At 36.5% G+C, this 21,286-nt stretch overlaps 3 protein-coding genes across 5 annotated transcripts in view; 1 reads left to right on the top strand and 2 right to left on the bottom strand.

Moving 5' to 3' along the window:
* The window catches only part of RALY (RALY heterogeneous nuclear ribonucleoprotein), a 280,907-nt gene extending 280,020 nt beyond the window's left edge, over positions 1 to 887 (top strand). The window contains exon 10 of the mRNA XM_083358249.1: positions 113 to 887. The gene's annotated coding sequence lies outside the window, so the exon portion shown is untranslated. The remainder of the gene's footprint in view (positions 1 to 112) is intronic.
* PIGU (phosphatidylinositol glycan anchor biosynthesis class U) overlaps positions 1 to 21,286 on the bottom strand; it is a gene marked incomplete at its 5' end in the record, with an annotated part of 662,778 nt that overhangs the window by 381,357 nt on the left and 260,135 nt on the right. The window lies entirely within an intron of this gene.
* EIF2S2 (eukaryotic translation initiation factor 2 subunit beta) lies at positions 3,383 to 20,474 on the bottom strand. Of its 3 annotated transcripts, none has more exons than XM_083360421.1 (10): positions 20,287 to 20,474; positions 16,139 to 16,319; positions 15,044 to 15,147; positions 14,216 to 14,348; positions 12,871 to 12,971; positions 12,351 to 12,499; positions 10,224 to 10,280; positions 8,252 to 8,337; positions 5,365 to 7,059; positions 3,383 to 4,390 (listed from the first exon to the last, which is right to left on the bottom strand). In XM_083360421.1, exons 1-9 carry the CDS (start codon positions 20,299 to 20,301, stop codon positions 6,884 to 6,886), a joined length of 1,002 nt encoding a protein of 333 aa, XP_083216547.1. In that variant the 5' UTR covers positions 20,302 to 20,474; the 3' UTR covers positions 3,383 to 4,390; positions 5,365 to 6,883. The 3 variants fall into 3 exon arrangements, with proteins under 3 accessions (XP_083216547.1, XP_083216548.1, XP_083216549.1); XM_083360422.1 differs by lacking the exon at positions 3,383 to 4,390 and adding an exon at positions 7,410 to 7,529 and having other exon boundaries at positions 6,885 to 7,059; XM_083360423.1 differs by lacking the exon at positions 3,383 to 4,390 and adding an exon at positions 7,455 to 7,529 and having other exon boundaries at positions 7,020 to 7,059.

Here is a 21,286-nt window from a genome sequence, read left to right as displayed (position 1 = left end):
TCTAAAATACAAATAATTTCAACCAACTCATACTCAGAAACATGTGTGATTTATTAAACTGCAACCTACTACAAAATTGTATTATCCTTCATTATCTTTTTTTTTCTTCAAGGTTCCCTTCTTTGTACAATATTGTAAGATGGTTTATTCCTAGTTGCCAACTTCAAAAATAGATGGAGCGTTGTTTGCTTAGCAGGGTAATCCAGTCTTTCAGACTCCAACTACTTGTCAGGAAAGGGTGAGAATCACATTTTCATACAGGCCAAATTCAGAGGATTTTATCCTACCCTCCTAAGGATTTCTGCTGGAAGATATACAACCAGATATACGGATCTTCTCTTCTTCGGGACATATTAACAGAAGATTGCATCTCACAAAGCACAGTAATTTACAACAATTTCTTTGTTGAAAATGCAAGTTACAAAACAGGCAAGCATTGTTTTTCTTTTTATTTTCTTTATCCTTTTGGCTCTTCTCTATTAGCTTATCCTGCAAAGTTTGGTCACTTTGGTGTCCCTAGCTATTTTCAAAATGCTTCCTAGACTTTGCTATGAAAAAACCGCAGGACTGAAGAATGAAAGAAATGGGGGGGAGGGGGATTTGTACATAAAATACTGTATAATAAAAGGAAGAACTTGATTCATGATTTAAGTCCAGTATCTTTTTTTGCTGTTATTGCTATTTAAATAAGATACATTACAAAATAATATATTGGATTCAGGCTATCTCTTCACACTACCAGTGCCTATTTTCTTTGAATATTTTGCTCTCTGTGCCGCTTTCATTTAAGATACATCAAAAATGGTGTCCAGAGCAAACCAGAAGTGGACACTGCCACAATAAGTGCTCAGAGTTAAAGCTGTATTCTGTACTCCATTCCATTTTCTTCTTTCATCCTCCTATCAACATGAGCCACTATCCCACATCCCCTGAGCATATTCAATACTCAGAGCTGCTTTGGGATTCTCCTCCTTTGCTTTCCTACCAATTTTCAATTTTATCATATGCTGCTTTTTACATATAGTGAAATCTAAGTGACACCCAGAAGAAATTAATCATACTTTAGGTAGAAAAATGTTTGCATTTTGTCATTCCTTTTTCAAAAAGAAAATAATTTGATTGTATTTCTTGTGAGATTGGTCTACTGCCCAAAAGGGAGGAGGTAAGAAAAGCTGATTTCTCTGCCACAAAGCACATGACCAAGAGATATAGATAAAAATGGGGGTTGGGGCGGGAATGAAATAATTTGGAAAAGAAAATGACCAAGGCTCTGAGAGCCTTGACTCTCACACAGCTGATTCAGGGGAAAGACACTAAAGTGAGATGTTCTTCTGGAGAATAACGGTGGCAGCAGTAACTATTAAGCCTTTATGCCAAGAAGGCACAACTCAGAAATGTAGGCTCAGAATACTTCTGAAGCAGGTGTGAGACCCCATCCTTTCATGCTACAAGTTTACAATATGCTACTGTAATCTCAAAATGTGATTTTTTTTCTATTTCAGCCATTTCTTTGTTATGCTATTCTTTGTAACCCATTCACTGGAGTTTCAGTGCTGACATTATCCTGTCGAATATGCTGTAGAATCCTGAAGCCATTGTACTCTCAATAGCTATGAGGTTTCTTGTTCTTGAAGCTGTAAAACAGTTCCAAATCATAGTTCCATGCTTCATGGTTGGAATGAAGTTTTTTTTTTAATTAGAATGCAGTTTCAGTTTTGCCACATTTTTCATTATTGCCATAAAATACTCGCCTCCTCGGTCCACAGAAACTGTTCCATTAGCTTGGTGTACCTTCCATGTGGTTGTTGGCAGAAATGAGGTGGGTGGCAGTTTGCTTGCTGGAGAACGCTATTCTTGATACACCCCCAAGAACACTATTGTTCATTATTATAATGTGCACCCGTATAGACTTTAGATAATTAAGAACTGCCTACAAACCCTTTCGTATAACCCTGATACTTTTATGAACTTCCCATCTGGAGTGATTTCTTTTGGACCACTCCTGGGAAAAGTAACTTATTTTTGAATTTGACCACTATTTTCCTATGGAGTGATGGAGGCAAAAATCTTAGATAATAGTTTTGTAACTGACAGCCCAGGTTCAAGACCCCAATGCTGCATGATGGGGTGAGCTCCCATTCTCGCCCTAGTTCCTGCTAACCTAGCAGTTCAAAAGCATGCAAGTGCAAGTAGATAAATAGGTATCACTTCAGCTGGAAAATTACTGCACTCTATTTTCATGCTGGCCATGTGATGACGGAGGCGTCTCTCAAGACAATGCAGACTCACTTGGCTGAGAATTGGAGATGAGCATCACCCCCTTGAGTCAGTAATGATTGGACAGGGGAAAATTTTAATGCCTTTCTAGCCTCCTGAGACAAATCTTTTTCAGATGTTTGCAGAGGCATGAGTCATTCCTCAAATCTGCATGATAAAAAGCAGACTTCAATGGAAAGAACTAATGTCTAGGCTTTTAAAGAGGAAGACTTCTTAAAATTCATCCCTGATTATCACCTCATAAATTGGAATAACTATCTCAATTCACTGTTATTAATCCTACAGTTTCTTATACATTTTTACAAGAAAAATGAATGTTGGCTTAATATATTCAATAAAGACATGAAACACATTAAGACATTTACATCTATTAAAAAATTTAGAAGCCCTGATCACAACAGATTACAGTTCTGCAGGATTACAAATATTTCTAAAAGGTTCACAAACATTTGCTCACTTAAGATTATGAGGAACAATTTATGGCTGCTACGATTTATACATGTTGCCATTGTTGGTGCAGATAATCACAAAGAAAATATAATCAGGGGAGCCTGGTAGATACCAACAGGGTTCCACTAGGTTTTCAGCTTATCCACATCATAGTAAAAATACCAGCCCTACCCCCACACTGAAAAATAACTGCAGCAGTCACAGTAAAATATAAGCGATGCAGGTAAGACTTCTAGGTAAACCAGAGGCTCCTGCACTGGGCAGTTTTCTACCCAGCCCTTTAGGGAGACACATTTGTGAGGACCTGTGTGTGTTCTGCTCCATATTTCCACTCAGTGATGAGGCATCGAAGGCAAAATCGTATGGGAAGACTTGTGTCAGATGGAAAATGTCAAGACTAGCTCAAGACAAACATAAGGTGTCTGCAAGGGAATGGAGACAATGGAGATGATGTATCCTCATGAATATGACTTTTAAGAATGTTTTGTGAAGCATTTTAGTTATTAATTTTATTTGCTCACGCTTCAAGGGAATTCTGGTCAGCTTATAATGGGAGTAAGGGAGGCATGCTGGTAACACGGCCAGATCTGAAGACGAGCTCATTGGTGGCAATAAATCTATCTACAGTCTATCCAAAGAACAGAAAGATAAAAGCTCAGTTTTGAGAAAATTTTATTGTAAAAGAAAAAAAAGCACCAGCTTCTTAGGAAATAGCAGATATTTAAATGCTTAGAATAGAGGTAGATTCATTTTTTTAAAGGCTGCTTTAGACTCAAACACTTCACTGTTATATTGTAGTTACTTGAAGCACCAACTAACTATATCTTACAACTATAAATGATTATCCTGGCCTTCAGAATGTTACAAGTGCCAGAATAAAAGCTGAGTTAAAATGTTTAGCAGGCAGGAACCCATAAAGTAGCTTTGTTGCTTCACATTTAAGTATAACATTCCATGACTAGATTTGCTAATGTGCCCACAGAATCCTGCAATATACACTTTTTCTCATTTTTCAAATGAATGACAGTGAAAAAAATTAGTTGCTTCTCCAATACGTAGATATTAAATGCTATGGTATTTTAAACTTTAAACCATACTTTACTTGTGTTAACAAAACTAGTATTTAGGACCAAGACCCAAAGAGTGTATTTTTGAATTTCCTTGTCCTTATCTGAATTCAGAAATTGAGAACACGCTTACCTTACACACAAGGTAATCTTGAATCAAAGCTTTTTTTGCCTTTACCATATTAATTCCCTGAAATGATAGTATTTGGAGCACCATAGCTGCTGGTGAATTTTCCCAACTAATGACAGATGGCAAACACTACAGGAGTTAAGTATTATAGGTCAACTAAGATTAACATAGCTCAAAATTATCTGACAATTTTCCACTCATACACCGACTGGACCCAAAAGTGCTAGTTATCACCTTTAAAGCCCTTCATGGCTTGAGCTGGTTTTCCTAAAAGATAAACTTCCCCCAGTTGTTTCTACATGTCCAATTCGGTCAGGCAGGTTGGGCCTATAACAGGTATACCAAGGATTGTCAGCTGGCAGGGACCAGGAGACTTGCCTTTTCTGCTACAGCCCCTGCCATCTGGAACATTCTCTTCAGAGATGAGGATGACCCTTGTTGACCTTTTGTGCCTGGATCTGGGCCCCTGGAAATGTTAAGGGACACATTTTTTAGCTATATTAATATCCATGCCAATAGTTTTACTCTGCAAGTGTTTTATCCAGGCTTCAAATAATACTGGTGAACAATAAGAAAGAGCAGGTATAACTAATGCTGGTTAAGTCTGCAAAAGCATCCTATGAAAACAACCACAATTTGGAAAATTATACAAGTCACTGATCCTGACTTTATTCAATTTATAAGGTACATCCAACATTCATTACAGCTCAGATTCTATTTAAGTCATTAAAAAAGACCGACTTTAGACTTTTCTATTCTCAAAAAACCTTTGCAGAAAATATAAAAATTAATTTCCTGGCAAACTCAGTTGCATGTCAATTTACATACAAATTACAATTCCAAAACAAAGATTCTAGATTCAACTTCAATTAAAGTATCACACCCATTAACCAAATACCTTTCAATATTAATAACAAGGGTTATGAGAAGTCAGAAATCTTGAAACAGTAGTGAAAAGGCACTCTTCCTTAAACTTTGCAAATGTTTTAGTGTTTTAAATTCAAAAGCATCACATTTTTTTAAAATCTCCAAGCAAGCAAAGAAATGTAGTATCCTGCTGGATTGTATTGAAGTATTATGTAATCCAGCCCAATTTGCCTCATTGGATAACTGAGGAATTTTAAACACAGCATATGAGGCAAAATTCCTGTCCAGTTGACCCTGGTGAGGTCATGCAATTGTCATAAAAACTGCCTGCTCAATGGGTTTAACTTTAAACATCAATTTGGCAGTCTGCATCATATTTGGTAGTGATGAATACTATGTACTATGAATATACTTTTCTTCCCTCTTTCAAATTCACTGGCTCATTCCATATTCTATAATTCTTTAGACACATACACAGCATTTGCAAATAATCATAGGTATTAATTTTATTGCAATCTCTAATTTTTCATGTCTTCTTCACAGAAGGAAAGTAATTTTTACACATATACCTACCACATCAAGATTCATTTTTAGTATTCACCAGGTAAATCCTCATTCCATACATTAAGTATTTAAACAGCTTATATGGCCACCTATTTTGCATCCGCAATTCTGGGCAGGTAACAGAAAAAATTAAAAAACAAATTATGATTTTACTTATTCCTTACATCGCCTATACTTTGTGGGGGGGAAATAGTATTTGCCATTTAAATTCCAATTTATCCAATGCAGACACATGCTTGTATGAGCCCTTTTGTTTATATCTTGTGTCACCATCAAATCTGTTAAGCATCAGCCCCAATAAAGATTATCTTCATAATACTTAATTGCAAAAGATGTCCACTTATTTCTATTCCCACATCCTTGGTCAGAAATCCCAAATCCTAAGGCCACAGGTCCTTGTAGTCCATTACTGTACTAATTTATCCAAAGGCTCTTTTGAAAGATCCCAATGAATGCAACAACCTTCTTAAATAACTCTGCTTTAAGGCCTGAATAAACTGATAAAATGGATACCAACTACTATATAAAGACCACCAAGCTTTCTGATAGCTTAGTTTCTGGGTCAGCCCTGAAATTGGTGAATATTTGGATAGGAAGAACATACACTAGTTATCCTTTCCAAAAACTGAAAGTACAGTGCTGGGGGAAAAGATTTAAGATTATTTAAGTTTTAATAGCCACACTAACTTTTTCTAACTTGTTGTTTTCATTTAAATGGGTGATACATACATAATTCATTTTTACAATTTAAAGATTTAACTTTCTTAGTACAGTACTGAAAGCTAGCATTACAAAAACTCTAAATAGATAATGGCAATGATAATGTGCATTTACACTGCAGTGTTTTCCCAAACCTACATGCAATATGGCATCTTGATATGTTATATTTTAATAATTTTTATTAAGACCATCCTAATGCAGATTAAAGTGAACACCAAAATGCAAAGGAAAGCTGGCTACAGACAGCTAACCTAAACTCAATTAATACAAATCTCACATTTATCTGTGGGATTTGTCCCTTGTAACCAGATGATTAAATTCTTATATGCATGGAGATATTCAACAGGGAGAACCTATTTGTGATTTAATATTCTATGATATGTTCCATTACATTAATTCAACTGTACCCATTTGCTTTTACAATACACTTAATTAGGACAACAAATGTTTTTATAACACAATTGGCCATGACGCTTGCATGTATTCATACTATTGTTAACAGAGAAACCAAAAAATTCAAATGAAAGAGTCACTGTTATAATAACTTTAATTTCTCTTGCATTTTACAGAATTCTATGAACAGATTAAAAAGCACCTCCTTTCTCATCACTTGACAGTTGGTAAAATATTCAGTTAGCAAATGTCAACAGCTTGAGGATCTGATCTCGCAAGAATCTCACAGACCAACCCAAAGCAAAGCAGCTTTTACTATCTTGTTTTTAATACATCGGAAATCCACTCAGGTTGTAAGCCTGTCCAGCCATTTGCACCCAGATCACTTCGCAAAAATTCAGGGTCATCCAGCCAACTAGTTAGCTTTGGCACGGAGCTGTGCTCTCTTGCCTGTGACAGCCTGGAAACCAGTTTTAATGCTGGCAACAGAACAGCGCGAATGGCAAGTCTCACACTGCAAAAAATATAATCTGGTGTCCTTCTGCAAGATTGTGTCTGGTGACCGACATGTATGACAGGTGACATATTCCTCTGTGGGAACAATTGAACAAGTTATATTAGCAATAAGAAACAAACAAACATTTTCATCCACTATGCACTTATAATTTAAATAACCAGGTAGAGTAATTTCTGAATCCAACTGCAAACTAGACCAGGGGTGTCAAACTGCCAGATGCGTCACACCAAACCCACACCCACCCCCATTGCCGGCAATGGGGAAAAAGTTGTGATACATCGCGACATGTTATGTGATGTCACGAGTTTGACACCCGTGAACTAGACTATAAAACATAATTAGTGAAGAGAGTATTTATCTCTTTCATTGCAAGGTAGCACCCCTTAAAAATATACATTTTTTTCTGCCCATTTACTGCATGTACCTATTTATCACACAAAAGAAGCAGAATGTCTTGCAAGCAGCTTACAAGATGGGAGAATGACTTTTTGGCTTTGGCAGATTCAAAAGTCACAACTGTATTATCAGCCAACCTTTTTTCAATCTAACACAGAATTGTGAAAGGAAAAATCAATATGGCTCACTGTTAACATGTATCTGAACATATATTCAGGATCTAAAATCTAACCATTCTATTATCTTTCTTCATTACTAAGTTTACATCACTGATCCATACTGTACAAAATAAGTAGTACCAAACAAAATAAGCATTCTAAATGATCCACCAGACTTTCTTTTCAATGTCCCATTATTCAGTCCTCTGTACTGGAGATGTCTGAGATCCTTTATAATCTTTTAATAAGCAGCTGACAATAGAACATGGAAATAGCCACGTAATTTTAATACACTTCAATACAATTCAATTGTTACCTCATGTGTTTCCATGAGATAACAAAACATTTTGTTATCTCATGGAAACAAAAAATACTGTTACATCAACTAAAACCGGAAAGAGTAATTTTTAGTATATAACCAAAAGACCAAGGATTTCTATTTTCCCATACAGACATGACTATCCAAATATTCAGTTATAATTGTTCTATATGCCTTCACCTCATTAGATACAGCAAGTGATTCCATAAAATGACCCTTCTGGTTGAACTGCAGCACTTTTTTCTTTTTGACAACCAGCAAAAATATATGTTTCAGAAAATTTTAATGAAATTACAAGGTGGCAATTTTAGCACTACTAATAGTTATGTAAGAAGCAAGATTAAACACTTTACATGAAGCAAGTGTAAACCTGAAATGATAGAATATACTTACTGATATATCTTCTCAAGACATTTTCTATCTGTTTTTGTTGGAATCTTCCTTTGATTACAAGTTGGTTGTTGCCATCTATTGAACCACTAAATAAAGGTATTAAAATTAGAATCACATATTTTCAATGAAACAGAGGCTTCAGGGCTTCCAAAATGCTCACCACAGTATATGCAAATCTTTCTTCAAAGGCTCTCCATTTACTGCCATCTTTTATCAGATGTTCAAGCTAAACTCATTCCTAAGGGTTGATGGGTTGCTAGGGCTACACAAAAATATAATGCCAGTTAAATGTAGTAGTTAAAGACACAAACCAGAAATTGGAAAAAACTTCCTAGTCCTGCCCTCGGCATGAAGCCAGTTGGATGACTGTGCCAGTCATTCTCTCATAGCCCTAGGAAGCAGGCAATGGCAAACTACTTACAAAGATATGGCCACAAAAACTGCAAGGACTTGCCCAGGAGTCAAGACTGACTGAAGAGCATGCATACACAAACACACAAATGTTAATATACCCGGCACATCCTGTAGCTTTTGTGGAAATACACCAGCTATTTTCTTTTAAATGCTTATGTGAGGGAGGCTATGTTCTAAAACAGCTAAAAGAAAATTTTGTAGACATGTGCTACCTTCTAGGGAAAAATAACACAACAGAAGAAACAGTATTCTGAGGACAGCATCAATAATAAGAGAATATATGCAACATCTGTGTATCTTTCTTATCCACACATTGTAGGCTGAAATGAGAATGGAGATCAGTAGTGCTACTGTAGCAGAAGGTTGTTGACTGATAATTAAAAGTGTACAAAATATTTGAAGGTCAGAAGTGGTATTCAAGTTAATCTGGTTTCCTGATCAGAAAGCTTCTATAACTTGTAAGTTAAAGCAAAGATCTTTTTTCTTTAAACTTTTCTTTAAACTTTTTTAAACCTCAGGCCACATCACAAGGAATGGTTATACTTTTCAAGTTTGAATACATATTATATACACATGTATGTTTATCAGTATTGTGTATGGAAATATTTTGCATATGTAGAAAGATACAAGTTCAAGTCATAATTCCTTATTATTTTGAACTTCTTGGTTACAGACTCCTATTACACATACACACACCAACATTAAATAGTCAGCCTTTACTTGACCACAACTAATCCTATACTGCAAAAAAGACATTAATAAATAGTAGGCTCTAGAAGGACATTGTCTATGCCAGACGTCAGCTAAAGTGAACCTGTAGAGCAGAGAGTGGGAACCAGAACTTTTTAAGGTGGTGTGAGAAAAACCTATAGCAGGAATTGTATTCGACTTTTGTATGCAATCACTTTGTATGTGATGAATTTTAACTTTACATGGACAAAGGTAACCGATTCTTTGGCGTATTCCTTTCTCTTGTGAAATTTGACTATGTCAGCATTTAAATATGGGGACTCTAATGTGCAAATAGCTATATGAAGGGAAGCTGTTGGAAAAAAAATCGATTTCCTAAAGTTCAATATTTTTTTAAACCACAGCATATCAGAAATAGGTATTTCTAATATAAAGGCCTCCTTTAGATTTCCACCCTTGAAAATTTGGTGCAGCCAAATCTGAAGGTTTTCCCAGGTTTTTGTATGTAGATAAGCATGTGGAAAAGAAACTTCTTGTCAAGAATTCATCAAAGCAATAGCACTAAATCTTTAGGAAGGCACAGTTGCTTTGACAGGTGGCACTTGGCTGAAACAAAAATTCCATCTGAATTGGCATAGCTTTATTAAAAATACAAAAAGTACAAATTGTACATTAAATTCTATAACATTATAAAATCATTGAAACACTAGTGACTTAAACCAATTTTACTTACATCAACACTGTTATTTTTGAAACAGTCAACTTACTGAAGAGATGTCATAATCTTTGTACAGAGGCTACTATTAAAAGTTCAGAAATATTCATGAAGAATAAATATCACAACAAAGACTAAGTTTGAAGTACTTACCTTGTACCCAATTCTGCCAGCAAAAAAGCCAGGAGATGTTTAGGTTGACGATGTAATCTAAAAGAAAGGAAGTTTATCTAGTTACCAAAATAAGAAGTACTTAGCATACTTACATCTCTTTTATTATTATACTGCAGCATCTGGCCTGTGCAATGCCAATACAAATAGTTGAAATTCATTTTTTTTAACAGAGCTAATGCCTTTTTAGGATATTTGAAGAAGATAAAATGAAAAGGAATTAACATGCCACCACATAAGATAGTAACTTCCAAGGGGAATATAATATTAAATTTGTTCATAAACTGAGACAGCAAAATGACACACTTATCTAATATCAGATATGGCAATGTAACGTAAGTTACAATAGCACATTTTGTTTATCTAAAGAAAATTGTTTGCAGTGAAGTTTCACATGAACAAGATCAAAACTTTCAGTAAATGATTTACACAACAATGAGCCAGAACTGAATTGTCTGGGACTTTAAATGTTTGAAATGTCATCTCAAGAAACTAAGTACAGTTTACAAATTACAATGAATAGATTTCTATCTCAGAATAAGCCAAAACCAAACACTTTATGCCAGTACCATTACAAGTATTCTATGAAAACATCCAGCTATTCTAAACAGTGGTCATGGTCACTATTGTCAGAAATTGTGATAGCCATTAAGCACATGATCACCTCACTTAGAACCCTTCACCCCTGCTCTGTCTGATGCAATTGTTAAATGAATGCACAGGTTATTAAACTGAAGATAGGGGAAGCCCTGGGAAGCCTAGTGCAATTCATGCCCCAGGTCCCTCGAGGTTTCTCCTCATCCCAAGGCAACCCATGTTCTGCTTTCCGTCCCTTGAGGTCCCAACAGGCCTTGGGCCTACTTCCCAACCTACCAGGCCCCACACCTTCCTCCTCACCTGTCATGCACATACCTTTCGAAGATCTCTGGAGTTCGGATTGGGAAAGCAAAGCAAGTCTGTTGCTGGAGCACAAAATCCTGGGAGTAGCCATTTTTCTGAGTAGCCACAATTCAATGTGACCACTTAGAAAAAGGCAGCTGCTTCCGGATCATGATATGCAGACAACGAACCGACTTGCTATGCTTCCCTAACCCAAGTTCCACAGCATGGATAGACGAAACATGGCAAAAACACTACCCAGCTCATGTTAGGGGAGCATAGCAAGCCACTTCATTACTGGGTCACAGGGGGTGCAATCACAAAAAAGCCATTTTCTGAGAGACCACAATTCAATGTGGAAAGTGGGAGCCTCTTTCAGGATCATGCCACGTGGTCCAGTAATGGAGTGGTCTGTCCTCCTTCTTTAATCAAGTTCCAGAGGTCTTTGAAAAGTAAGTGAGGAGGAAGGTGTCCAGCCAAATAGTGTGCTAGGCTTGTGGGGACCAGTGAGGGAATGGGGACACTGCAGCAGGCACAACTTTGGGATGAAGTTGTAAGTAGATTTTGGCAAATCCATCATAAGTCAAGGACTACCTATATAAAAATATTTATAAATATATATATAAAAACATTACAATCCGTACATATAAATTTATTTCAAAATGATAATCCCATGCGCTTATGTACTTTGCTGAATTCACTATGCAAGCATTTAACTAAATGGTTGTATGCAAGCTAGCCTCAATTCCAATCTCATTATATCTTACACTCCCAAGTTTTAGGTGTTCAGACTAGGTCTGAAGGAAAACAGTAAACATGTAGGTAATAAAACACCTAAGGAATCAATATTTCCTGGTGACTATTGTTTTATATTAATTTATTATTATTCCGCTTAATTAATCACTACTCTGGTGGTTCTAAAACACTTCCAAATGTTAGCCCACCCTCACTAGGAATTTCCCTAGCACAAATGAACAGCAATTTCACAAAAGCTGATAAAGCATATTCACTTCATTAAATTGGTTAAAAAGAATTCCCAGTTAACCATCTAATGAATCAGGTACACTTGCCACAGTCCTTTCAGAATATGATACTATCTATCCTTGAGATGAATTAACTGCTGTTTGGTCTATGTAAACTCAGTTTATAACTGAACAATACTGATAACACAATTCCATGACCCCGACTTTTACTAATTCCTGTCCCAAATTGCAATATAACCAAACTTACAGTTTACAGATATCTGTGAAGTTAACAAATGATGTTTTCTTTGTTCCTACTCTTACAACCTGGGGAGGTTTCATAACAAATTTTCTTTTTTCACCAGCTACCATATCAGGATTTTTTTCCCTCATAATGTTAAATACACGATTCAGCAACTGCAAGGATAAAGAAAAGAATATTAAAAAATCAATTAATACTGATGATTAATTGACACAAATAGTAATACTAATACAATCATGTTTTATTGAATTTATTTACCTGGGGAAAAAGCACATTTTTTCTGAATAGTAAGATTTCAAAAAAAGTTCACCTTCTCTACAAAGTGCTTTATTTATTTAAAATATGTATGTTCTACTCATTATTCCATAATCTTGAGGCAGAATAAAAAAATTCAATCTAAGATAATAACAAAGCTTTGGTTCTCTTCATTTTGGTATAAATCCAAACTCAGTTTATATTATGCTCCCCAAAGATTATAATAAAAGACCAATAGATGAATTAGTTAAAAGGTGTGAAAAGTATTTACCTCATCATATGTGTAATCCCTTTCTGAGCCTGCCCATGCAGGTCCTGACTGAGAGCTAAAAGAGATTCCATCATCTTTTTTGCTGTCATCATCCTCCAATGCTGCAGAATTACAAATATCATTTCAGACCCCATCAATTTCCATTCCACAATGTGCACAGAATATTTTTATGTGACATGTACAAATATATTTTTCAGCCAGAACCTTTAGACCCTTTGCTAAATGAGGAGATACTAGGGGGAAAGGGAAAGTTAATCCAAATAGTATTAAGAATAAGGTGAGGCATAGCATTTGGAAAGACAAATTTATTTTTCCTCTTTCCACAGAAGTGGAATTTCAATAATGCTAGAATAGGGGTGTCAAACTGCCAGTCCGTGGGCCGCATGCATCATGCTGAAACCGCACCCATCCCATTGCCAACAACAACAACAACAATAATAATAATAATTTAATTTTTATACCGCCCTTCTCCCGAAGGAGTACAGGGCAATACAATAAAATACAATATATAAAAACAATGGAGAAAAAGTCACAATACATTGTGACACGTCACATGACGTTGCAAGTTAGACACCCCTGTTCTAGCTAGGTTTCCCAAAAAGTTCAAATAGAAAATTTCCCTATCCTTTATCAAATGAAATTTAATACGTATTTGAATTTAAGAATGTACTTTTGTTCCTTATTTAGTTGGTGGTGCCCACTGTGTCTGAATGAGTACACAGGTATGAGATCTGAGCTTTTCAAAAACAATATAAGTTGATTACAACTATGAAACTGAGGGTTAGTAACATATATTGTGTGCTGATTTACAATGCTATTTAAGGTGTTTTTGAAAATGGAAATCCATAAATCAGATTTATTGGAATACCCATATTGAATTATGTTGCTCTAAAACTGTCCCCACACCTTTCAAATATTTTCAAGAATTATCTTTGATTTTGAAAAGGCAAATAGGAGAGACGATCAGGACCAAAGAGAACAAGGAATGAAAGTGGCTGCATAGAGCTAGAAATTAAGAGAGCTTAGTGTCTCATTGAAGCACTAAGTTATTGGACTCACATCTTCTCCTTTGCCCTCTGAAATTAAAATAGCTGTGGCTAATGGCAATGTAGAAGACACTGTTGCACCCTGTACAATAAAATCAGTGTAGATGGTCAATGTTATATTGGACAGTTACACTACAAAACTTTCTCTACACCACTGCAGCATTTGACTGAATGCTAATAAGCTACAATAGCTTGTCTTCCGCCCTGCTTATCAGATTAAAATATAGCTACACTTTGGGTACCAACCTTCAAAGTTACCAACTTTGACCAATAGCAATAGACACTACTAAAAAAGTTACCTTCATCTTTATCTAATACTTCATCCTCATCTGTAAACTTTGCCGTCTTTCTTTTCTTCTTCTTTCCTAACATGATATCAAGGTCATCTTCTGGTTCTACTGTTTCTTGCACATCACCTTCAATTTTTAGGTCCTTGAAAACAATTGGGAGGCCAGGGAAGGAGAGCAAGGTAAACATCATTTAATGATACAAGCACCAAGCATAATGTACAATAATTCAAAATATGCATCTCTGTTGATCATGACAATAATCAACTAATTCAAACAGAGGTCACCTACAAAGCAAAAGTCTAGGGGATTAAAATGTCTTTGATATAATTTGGGATTTTAGATAATATACAGTAACAAGTTTCTTCCTCTCTTAAGGAGAGCACAGTATAGACCAGGGGTGTCAAACTCAATTTCATTGAGGGCCGCATCAGCATTGCAGTTGCCCTCAGGGGGCCGGGCGGGTATGGCCAGGGTTTGCATGGCCTACTGGGTGGGCATGGCTAGAGTGCGCATGGCCTACTGGGTGGACGTGGCCAGCTCTACATCGTTCGCATCAAGGGTGCCTATGGGGACCTGGGCAGGAGTGGGACAGATCTGAGGGTCTCTGGTAGGAGGAGGGTCTCTGGGCCAGGGCCAAGGCAGCAGGGGCCGTTCCCTCACTGTTTCCAGGATGGCTTCGCGGGCCACATGAAACCACTTCGCGGGCCGGATCTGGCCCCCGGGCCTTGTGTTTGACATGTCTGGTATAGACAGTTATTTTGGGGATGAGGAGGAACCTAAATCTTAAGTTAGTAAGATGATGAAAGAAACGTGCCCTTTAACCCTATCTCAACTTACCTTCAGTCCCTCTTCAGCTTCATCAATATCAAATATCTTTTTTGTTTTTTTCTTCTTTTTCTTCTGATTAAAGAAGGTTAAGTCATCTAAATCATTTGATGCATCTGAAATTGAAAGGTAGCACATTACTAACATTTGGATTACTTAATGATTTGAGTATGGAAGAAACATGCCTGAATATATTTATCAAGAAATTTAAGCAAACTTGTTACAATGAAGTCAGACAACTTCAATAATAAAATGAGAAAAATGAAAAACTAATTTAGACTATTTCAATCATGTATAAAACATTGATTTAGACTTTTACACATTATATCCAGTAGATCTTGATAACTCAGGGTGTAATAACTGAGAATCAAGCTATAAGAATTAGTTCCCAGACATGATAGTCTATATTTTTTCAGGATGCTTACCACAAAATCTTTGCATTTACAATATTTACTTCAATGCCTCCTTAACAGCAATAAGTCAAAGAAAAACGTAAGTATTGCAACCCAGACAATAACATAAAAATAATTATTTTTATTTATTAAATGTATATGTCATCCATCTTGCTAGCTACTTCAACTTAATTTCTCATGAAAATTTCTCATGAAATACAAAAATGTAAATAAGAGTCCAATTCTAAAATGTTAACAGTTGGCTGATTCATAGTAATGGACCAAAGAACTTAGCTGGCAATCTGTTTAATATTTATATATATGAAACAAAGCAAACCATCAAATTACAGCTGTAAGATACGTGTGCTTCAGCCTGTATATTTCAGGATATTTGGAGACATACAATGCAATACTGTAAGTCAGTTGTTTTTTAAATGACCATCCATCCTCTCCCTGAAAGTCAAACCAACAGTACAAAATTCTCTAATTTCTATCTTCCATGAGTAATGGTAAGAGAGCAACGTGTTCATGTTTACAGCCAACCAGTGAGCAAAGTCTAAATGCATTTTCCAAACATTTTATTAAGCATTCTGCTGCTTAACGTATGGACTTCTTTGGAAAGCTTTAAAAGAGCACAAATTAAATGTCACACCTTTATAAACATATTTTCTTGAGAAAAATAAAAAAGAAACAGAAAACTAGATTTCTAGTTTACCTTTCTTTCTGCTGTCCTCTTCATCAGCTTCTATATCTTTGTCTTCTGGTGGTTCTGGCTCTACTTCTTTTGTTTCTAATAGTTGTGTCTCTTCTGTTTGTGCGTCACCACCTTCTTCATCAAGCATAAAAGGCTTCTTTTTCTTCTTCTTCTTTTTGCTCATAGTAGGATCGAAGATCATCTGCAAGAAACAACAGTATTTTCTTAACACAAATTTACAACATAAAAATATCCTCTGATTTGTAAGTACATATAAATATAAACATTTATTAAATTATCAAACACAATGTAATAGAAAGTTTATCAAATAAAATCTCTACAAAGCTATATAGAGTTCATTAGGAAATAACTAAAAACTTAATATGGGTAAAACAGAACAAGAAGAATCTGATATTATGGACGACTTCCCTTACCAAACTTATTCTGGACAGTACTCCAAAAATTCAGGTCAAATGTTGATAGCAACCCAAGTCTTGTGCATTTTAGCTGAAAACTGCAATCTGCATATTTATTTTACAGTAATTACACTGAAGAGGCATTTTCTGCTAGAAAAATATATTTCTGACAAACCAATCTAGATCAATTTTTCAGACACCCATACAGATAATAAAGTTTTGCTTATGAATATCATAATCTAAACTATTACAAGTTTAATTATAGTGCTTTACATCTGAGACTAATAGTAGTATAATGAAATCACATCATACTAACTGGTTATACAGGACTTTTAAAAGTAATCATTCCTTAAAAGGCATCTCCAAACATACATATTAATTTATATTTAAAGAAAAGAAACCCTGTCTCTGAATGCATTTAATATGAGAAACTAGTTATATTCTTTTTTGTAGAGAACAGAAACCAAAGACTGTATCTGAAATATCAGTTAAATAGTAGTTCATTAAATTCCTTCCACTTTAATTGTCCACTTAATGCAGAAATAGGAACTTGTCCAAAATCAAGGGGCATACCGTGTTTCCCCAAAAAATAAGACCTGGTCTTTTTTTTGCCTCCAAGAGATACCAGGTCTTATTTTGGGGGAAGGGGGTTTTCCCACTCACCTTGCAGCGGCACCACCAAGGTAGCCCACTTCTGCAGCTGAAGGAGCAGCTTCATTCTGCAGCTGAGAATGGAGCTCCAGTCTGCATTTCACAGTCAGGAAGGCCTCTGCAGCCGAGAACCAAGCTAAAGATTGAATCCATAGCTCAATTCTCACCTGTGAAGGCCTTCCGGAAAGGCCTCCGACTGCGAAATGCAGGCTGGATGGAGCTCCATTCTCAGCTGCATAATGAAGCTGCTCCTTCGGCCACACAAGTAGTGGGCCAGCGAGGCAAGGCAAGTGTCGCTCCATGAGAAACCATCCGAGCTTGATTTTTACACCTTGCCCCAAAACTGGGGCTTCTTTTCAGGGTAGGTCTTACTTTCAGGGAAACATGATAAATGTAATATTGAGAGAATTTGGGTGGATCTTTCAAAATGTTGGTCATGTTGATGCAGCTTTTTTCTCAGAAAGGAAACTGGAGGCTAGCACCCTCTTATATTCCAATCTTTTGATTTTTAAAATTAAAACAATTTGTTAAAAGGTAAGTAGATGATTAACCTAGTTAATATCAAATAGCCATAGACATCAGAATGAGTGTCCCTGATCTAATGTCTCTTTTATATCTGTGTTAAAATATTACTATTGAAATATCTGCAGTTCTGAAGAGATATGTCTATATTTTTTCATCACACTTAGATTAAACCTATCCTAATTATTTCAACAATGGTCATGACAGGAGAACAGATATCCAAAGAGCCAGTCAATAAATTGAGCTGCCTGAAATGTAGAACGGAGGAATTCTTCACATGTCCCAATGTTGTTTCAACTGGTAGACTTTTTAAAGCAATTAAGGGGACATGAAGGCTACAGGCGGGAAGAGAAAATACAAAATACCCATACATTAATTACCTTTGGCTGGTACAACACAACTACATTTTTGTGTAATGTAAAGTACTTTGCTATACCAAGATGAAATTACATTTCTTTTGGCTGGTGAGAAATTATTAAGCTGTATGAGGCCAATCTTTAGTACAATTCTAAAGTAGGAAACCAAATTTATACATTTTGGACTTATGATTCATATGCCATCAAGCATTTGTAAACAAAAAAAGAAAAAAAAACATGAGAAGTCTATTCCTGAATTCATAATATTTCAAATAAGATTGAGTTCGTCATTATATGGAACACAGATCTATACTGACATGCTGGCACAAACCACATTATTAAAAGACTTCAAAAATTAAAGTAATAAATTTATAGCCATCTCAACTGCAACAGTAAAACTGATATTTTTCTATTATTAAATCATTTTTATGAGAACAGAAAAGTTCTAAATATTTGGAAATCTAGCTTGTTTTTCACCCTTCTGCAGCTAATGCTTCTTCATAATTATTCCTAAAAACATATTTTATATCTGTTTTCCAAGTACTGCACTAAAATCTTTTTGAGTCAAAAATTAGTGTTTCTACTAAAAAAAGGGACCTTAAAAATGAATCATTCCATCAACTAAATTGATTCAGAAACCAATCATGCATAATTTCAATAAATCAGTGTACTACAACTGGGAGTTGACAAAATGAACTGACAGCTCAATCATAGCTTATTCTAGGGGTTTGGAAGCAATTTAGAGGGTGGTCATTTTTATCTAATCAAACTTGCTTAGGCAAACCAACTGCCAAATTTCACTTTTGCTTTATGGGCATCGGCTTCAGTGGCAGTAGCAAAATTTGTGACGTACAGATTAAATTTTAATTATTAAAAGTAGTGTATTTATTTTTTGCCAAATCAAAATCTGAAATTATTAGCTCAATTCACAGCAAAGCATATGTTAATTTATCATTTTATGAAGTAGCAGTATCATAAAGTTTGACAACATCAGCTTTATAAATAATGTAGATGTCTATTCAAATGGATACTATATTCTAACCTATTACAAACTCATTCTGTATTGCCCAGAACTTCTCAAGGGCTAAAAAGATAAAACAATTTTCCCTCCCCAGAATTGGTCTCCCCACTTAAGGATTGAAAATGTATATCCAAAAACAAGAGAAAATTGATTCACATACTGCTTAAAAGGAATATTTTAAAGGATCGTGACAAAGGCTTCCAAATATAAAATTCCTTTTGATTTTAAAATGAATCATTTTCACTGTAAATATGAAAGGCAAGCAAAAGCTGTCCCTGGTTTTTGCTCAGGTATCATCAGAGAACTTCTGGCGGAATAATAGGATTATTCTGCCCATGCAAAGTTCTAGGGAGCTCAAAATTATTCCATTATTAATTTAAATTTATTGGCCATCCAAGGCTAGTGGATTCACAAGTTCTTCTGGATATATTATGTGAGAGGTTTCTGATTCTCATTCTAGAGATTTGAAAAAAAAATATTCTAACAATTAACTCTGGAATAAAAAGAAAGAGACCCCAGAGTGCTAGCAAGCACAGGAATAAGTCTTCTATTGAATCTGAAAGCAGCCAGTTATTACAAAATTAAGATGTTTTTAATAAGACTCCAAATCGGGCCACTGGAGCAGCAAACTAATAGGGATCCTTTAAGACTGACAACTAAAACCAAAGATTGCCGAGCCACACTATACGCAAAAATAAAACACAGGCCTGCCATTCAGAGGCATCATAGTAGTTTAAGACGCTCCTTCCATTCAAAGCACATTAGACGCATCCGCAACCACGTCCATCGTTTGTTCCTATTGCCTTTGTAAAACAGCGGCTTTTTTTTTTTTAAACATACGAAACTTTCCTGCTTTCTCAAACCGCGTGAGGGAGGGGGTGGCGGGGGCGTTTGAAATTAACTCAGTTTGACGTAAGGCGGGAAGGGTGATCGAGGATGGCTTCCTTACTTGACAGGGTAGCGAAAAAGAAAAAAGAAAAAGCGGCCAAGGACAAAGGAGAAGTTCCTCAAAGCTGCTCAGGGAAAAAAACAGGCCTATCTGTATCACAGACCGGGAGAAGGGAGCTGCTTTCGCTGAGGGAAGCTAAATTCAACGGGCTCTGATCAGGGTGCGGACAGGCCTCAGGCCCGGCTCCTCACATGGCGGCGGCCACAGCCCCAGCCTCACGCCGCCCCCAGGCCTGGGCACGTCTCTGTCCTCACCTCGTCTCCCGACATGGCTACGGCTCTCCCTGACCGTCAAAGCAGAAACTTGGAAGCGCCCGTCTCGCGGGAGGGGGGGAGTAAAGACACGACACCTCCCGGGAAGTCAGTCGCCCCGACTCCTTTTGCTCAGCCCGTCCGGCTCGCCTCGCCGCCGCGCTCAGCTCTTGCATCAGCAGCAGGAGGGAGGAGACAGAAAACAGCGCGGTTGTCCCGGATGAGAGCATGCGCCGCAGCCCTTCCGCAAAGGTTCTCGGGAACTGTAGTCTCACGTCGGCGCAAGCGCAACTGCAACGGAGACGAGTGAAATCCCGACAGCAACATGTGCCATTTTGCGGATGGGGAATTTGAGCTGGTGAGATCACAGGGGGAGGGGCGGGCTTGCTTGAGCACGTGCTCCTCCACAAAAGTGGAGTTCCTGATCCTACGCTTACCATATTTACGCAAGGGTTGCGTAGTTCCCTCTTTCAGAGAAGACGGAAGTTGACTTGGGGGGGCTGCAAACTTTGTGGCAGGAGAGACACGCTGTTGTTCCGTCCCTTTTGGGGGGAAAAATTGCGCGACTTCTAGCTGTGCTTTTAATAAATCTACAGCTTTCTTCCTATTATTAAATTTAACATTGAGTTCATACCTGGTATTTCTGGAGAGTTTTAAAAGTTTGAAATCCAACAGGAACATTTGCTTACACTCCCTCCTAAAATAATAAAATTCTCCTTTGGATGGCTGTGCCTCCGGTGATTATAGTTATGTCTACGTTGGTTTCTTTTCAGTATAATTTTATTAAGAGTTTAATAAACATGAAAACTAAATTCCAGTATTTATAATGAAGAAATAACTTCCTTCGTTCCATAATTTTGGTAACGTTTAAAACCATGGGTTATAATTTCACTTTTTCTGTTTCATGCAAAGTCTGTAGGAGGTTTCTTGTCAGCAATAAACTTTAATAATGTCTTTTTTCTGATCAAAGATGTCAATCTGACCACTTCAACAACTTCCATTA

Source organism: Vipera ursinii, assembly GCF_947247035.1.
Source record: "Vipera ursinii genome assembly, chromosome: 3".
In the NCBI taxonomy this organism is placed as follows: domain Eukaryota; kingdom Metazoa; phylum Chordata; class Lepidosauria; order Squamata; family Viperidae; genus Vipera; species Vipera ursinii.
The sequence above is the reverse complement of the archived record's forward strand: the minus strand, read 5'-3'. Positions and strand labels throughout refer to the sequence as shown.

Coding starts and splice junctions, on each gene's coding strand:
- EIF2S2 (XM_083360421.1), bottom strand. Junction 12,500..12,870: donor GGGATTACACATATGATGAG/GTAAATACTTTT, acceptor TTATCCTTGCAG/TTGCTGAATCGTGTATTTAA. Junction 7,060..8,251: donor TGTCTTGAGAAGATATATCA/GTAAGTATATTC, acceptor TTGTTCCCACAG/AGGAATATGTCACCTGTCAT.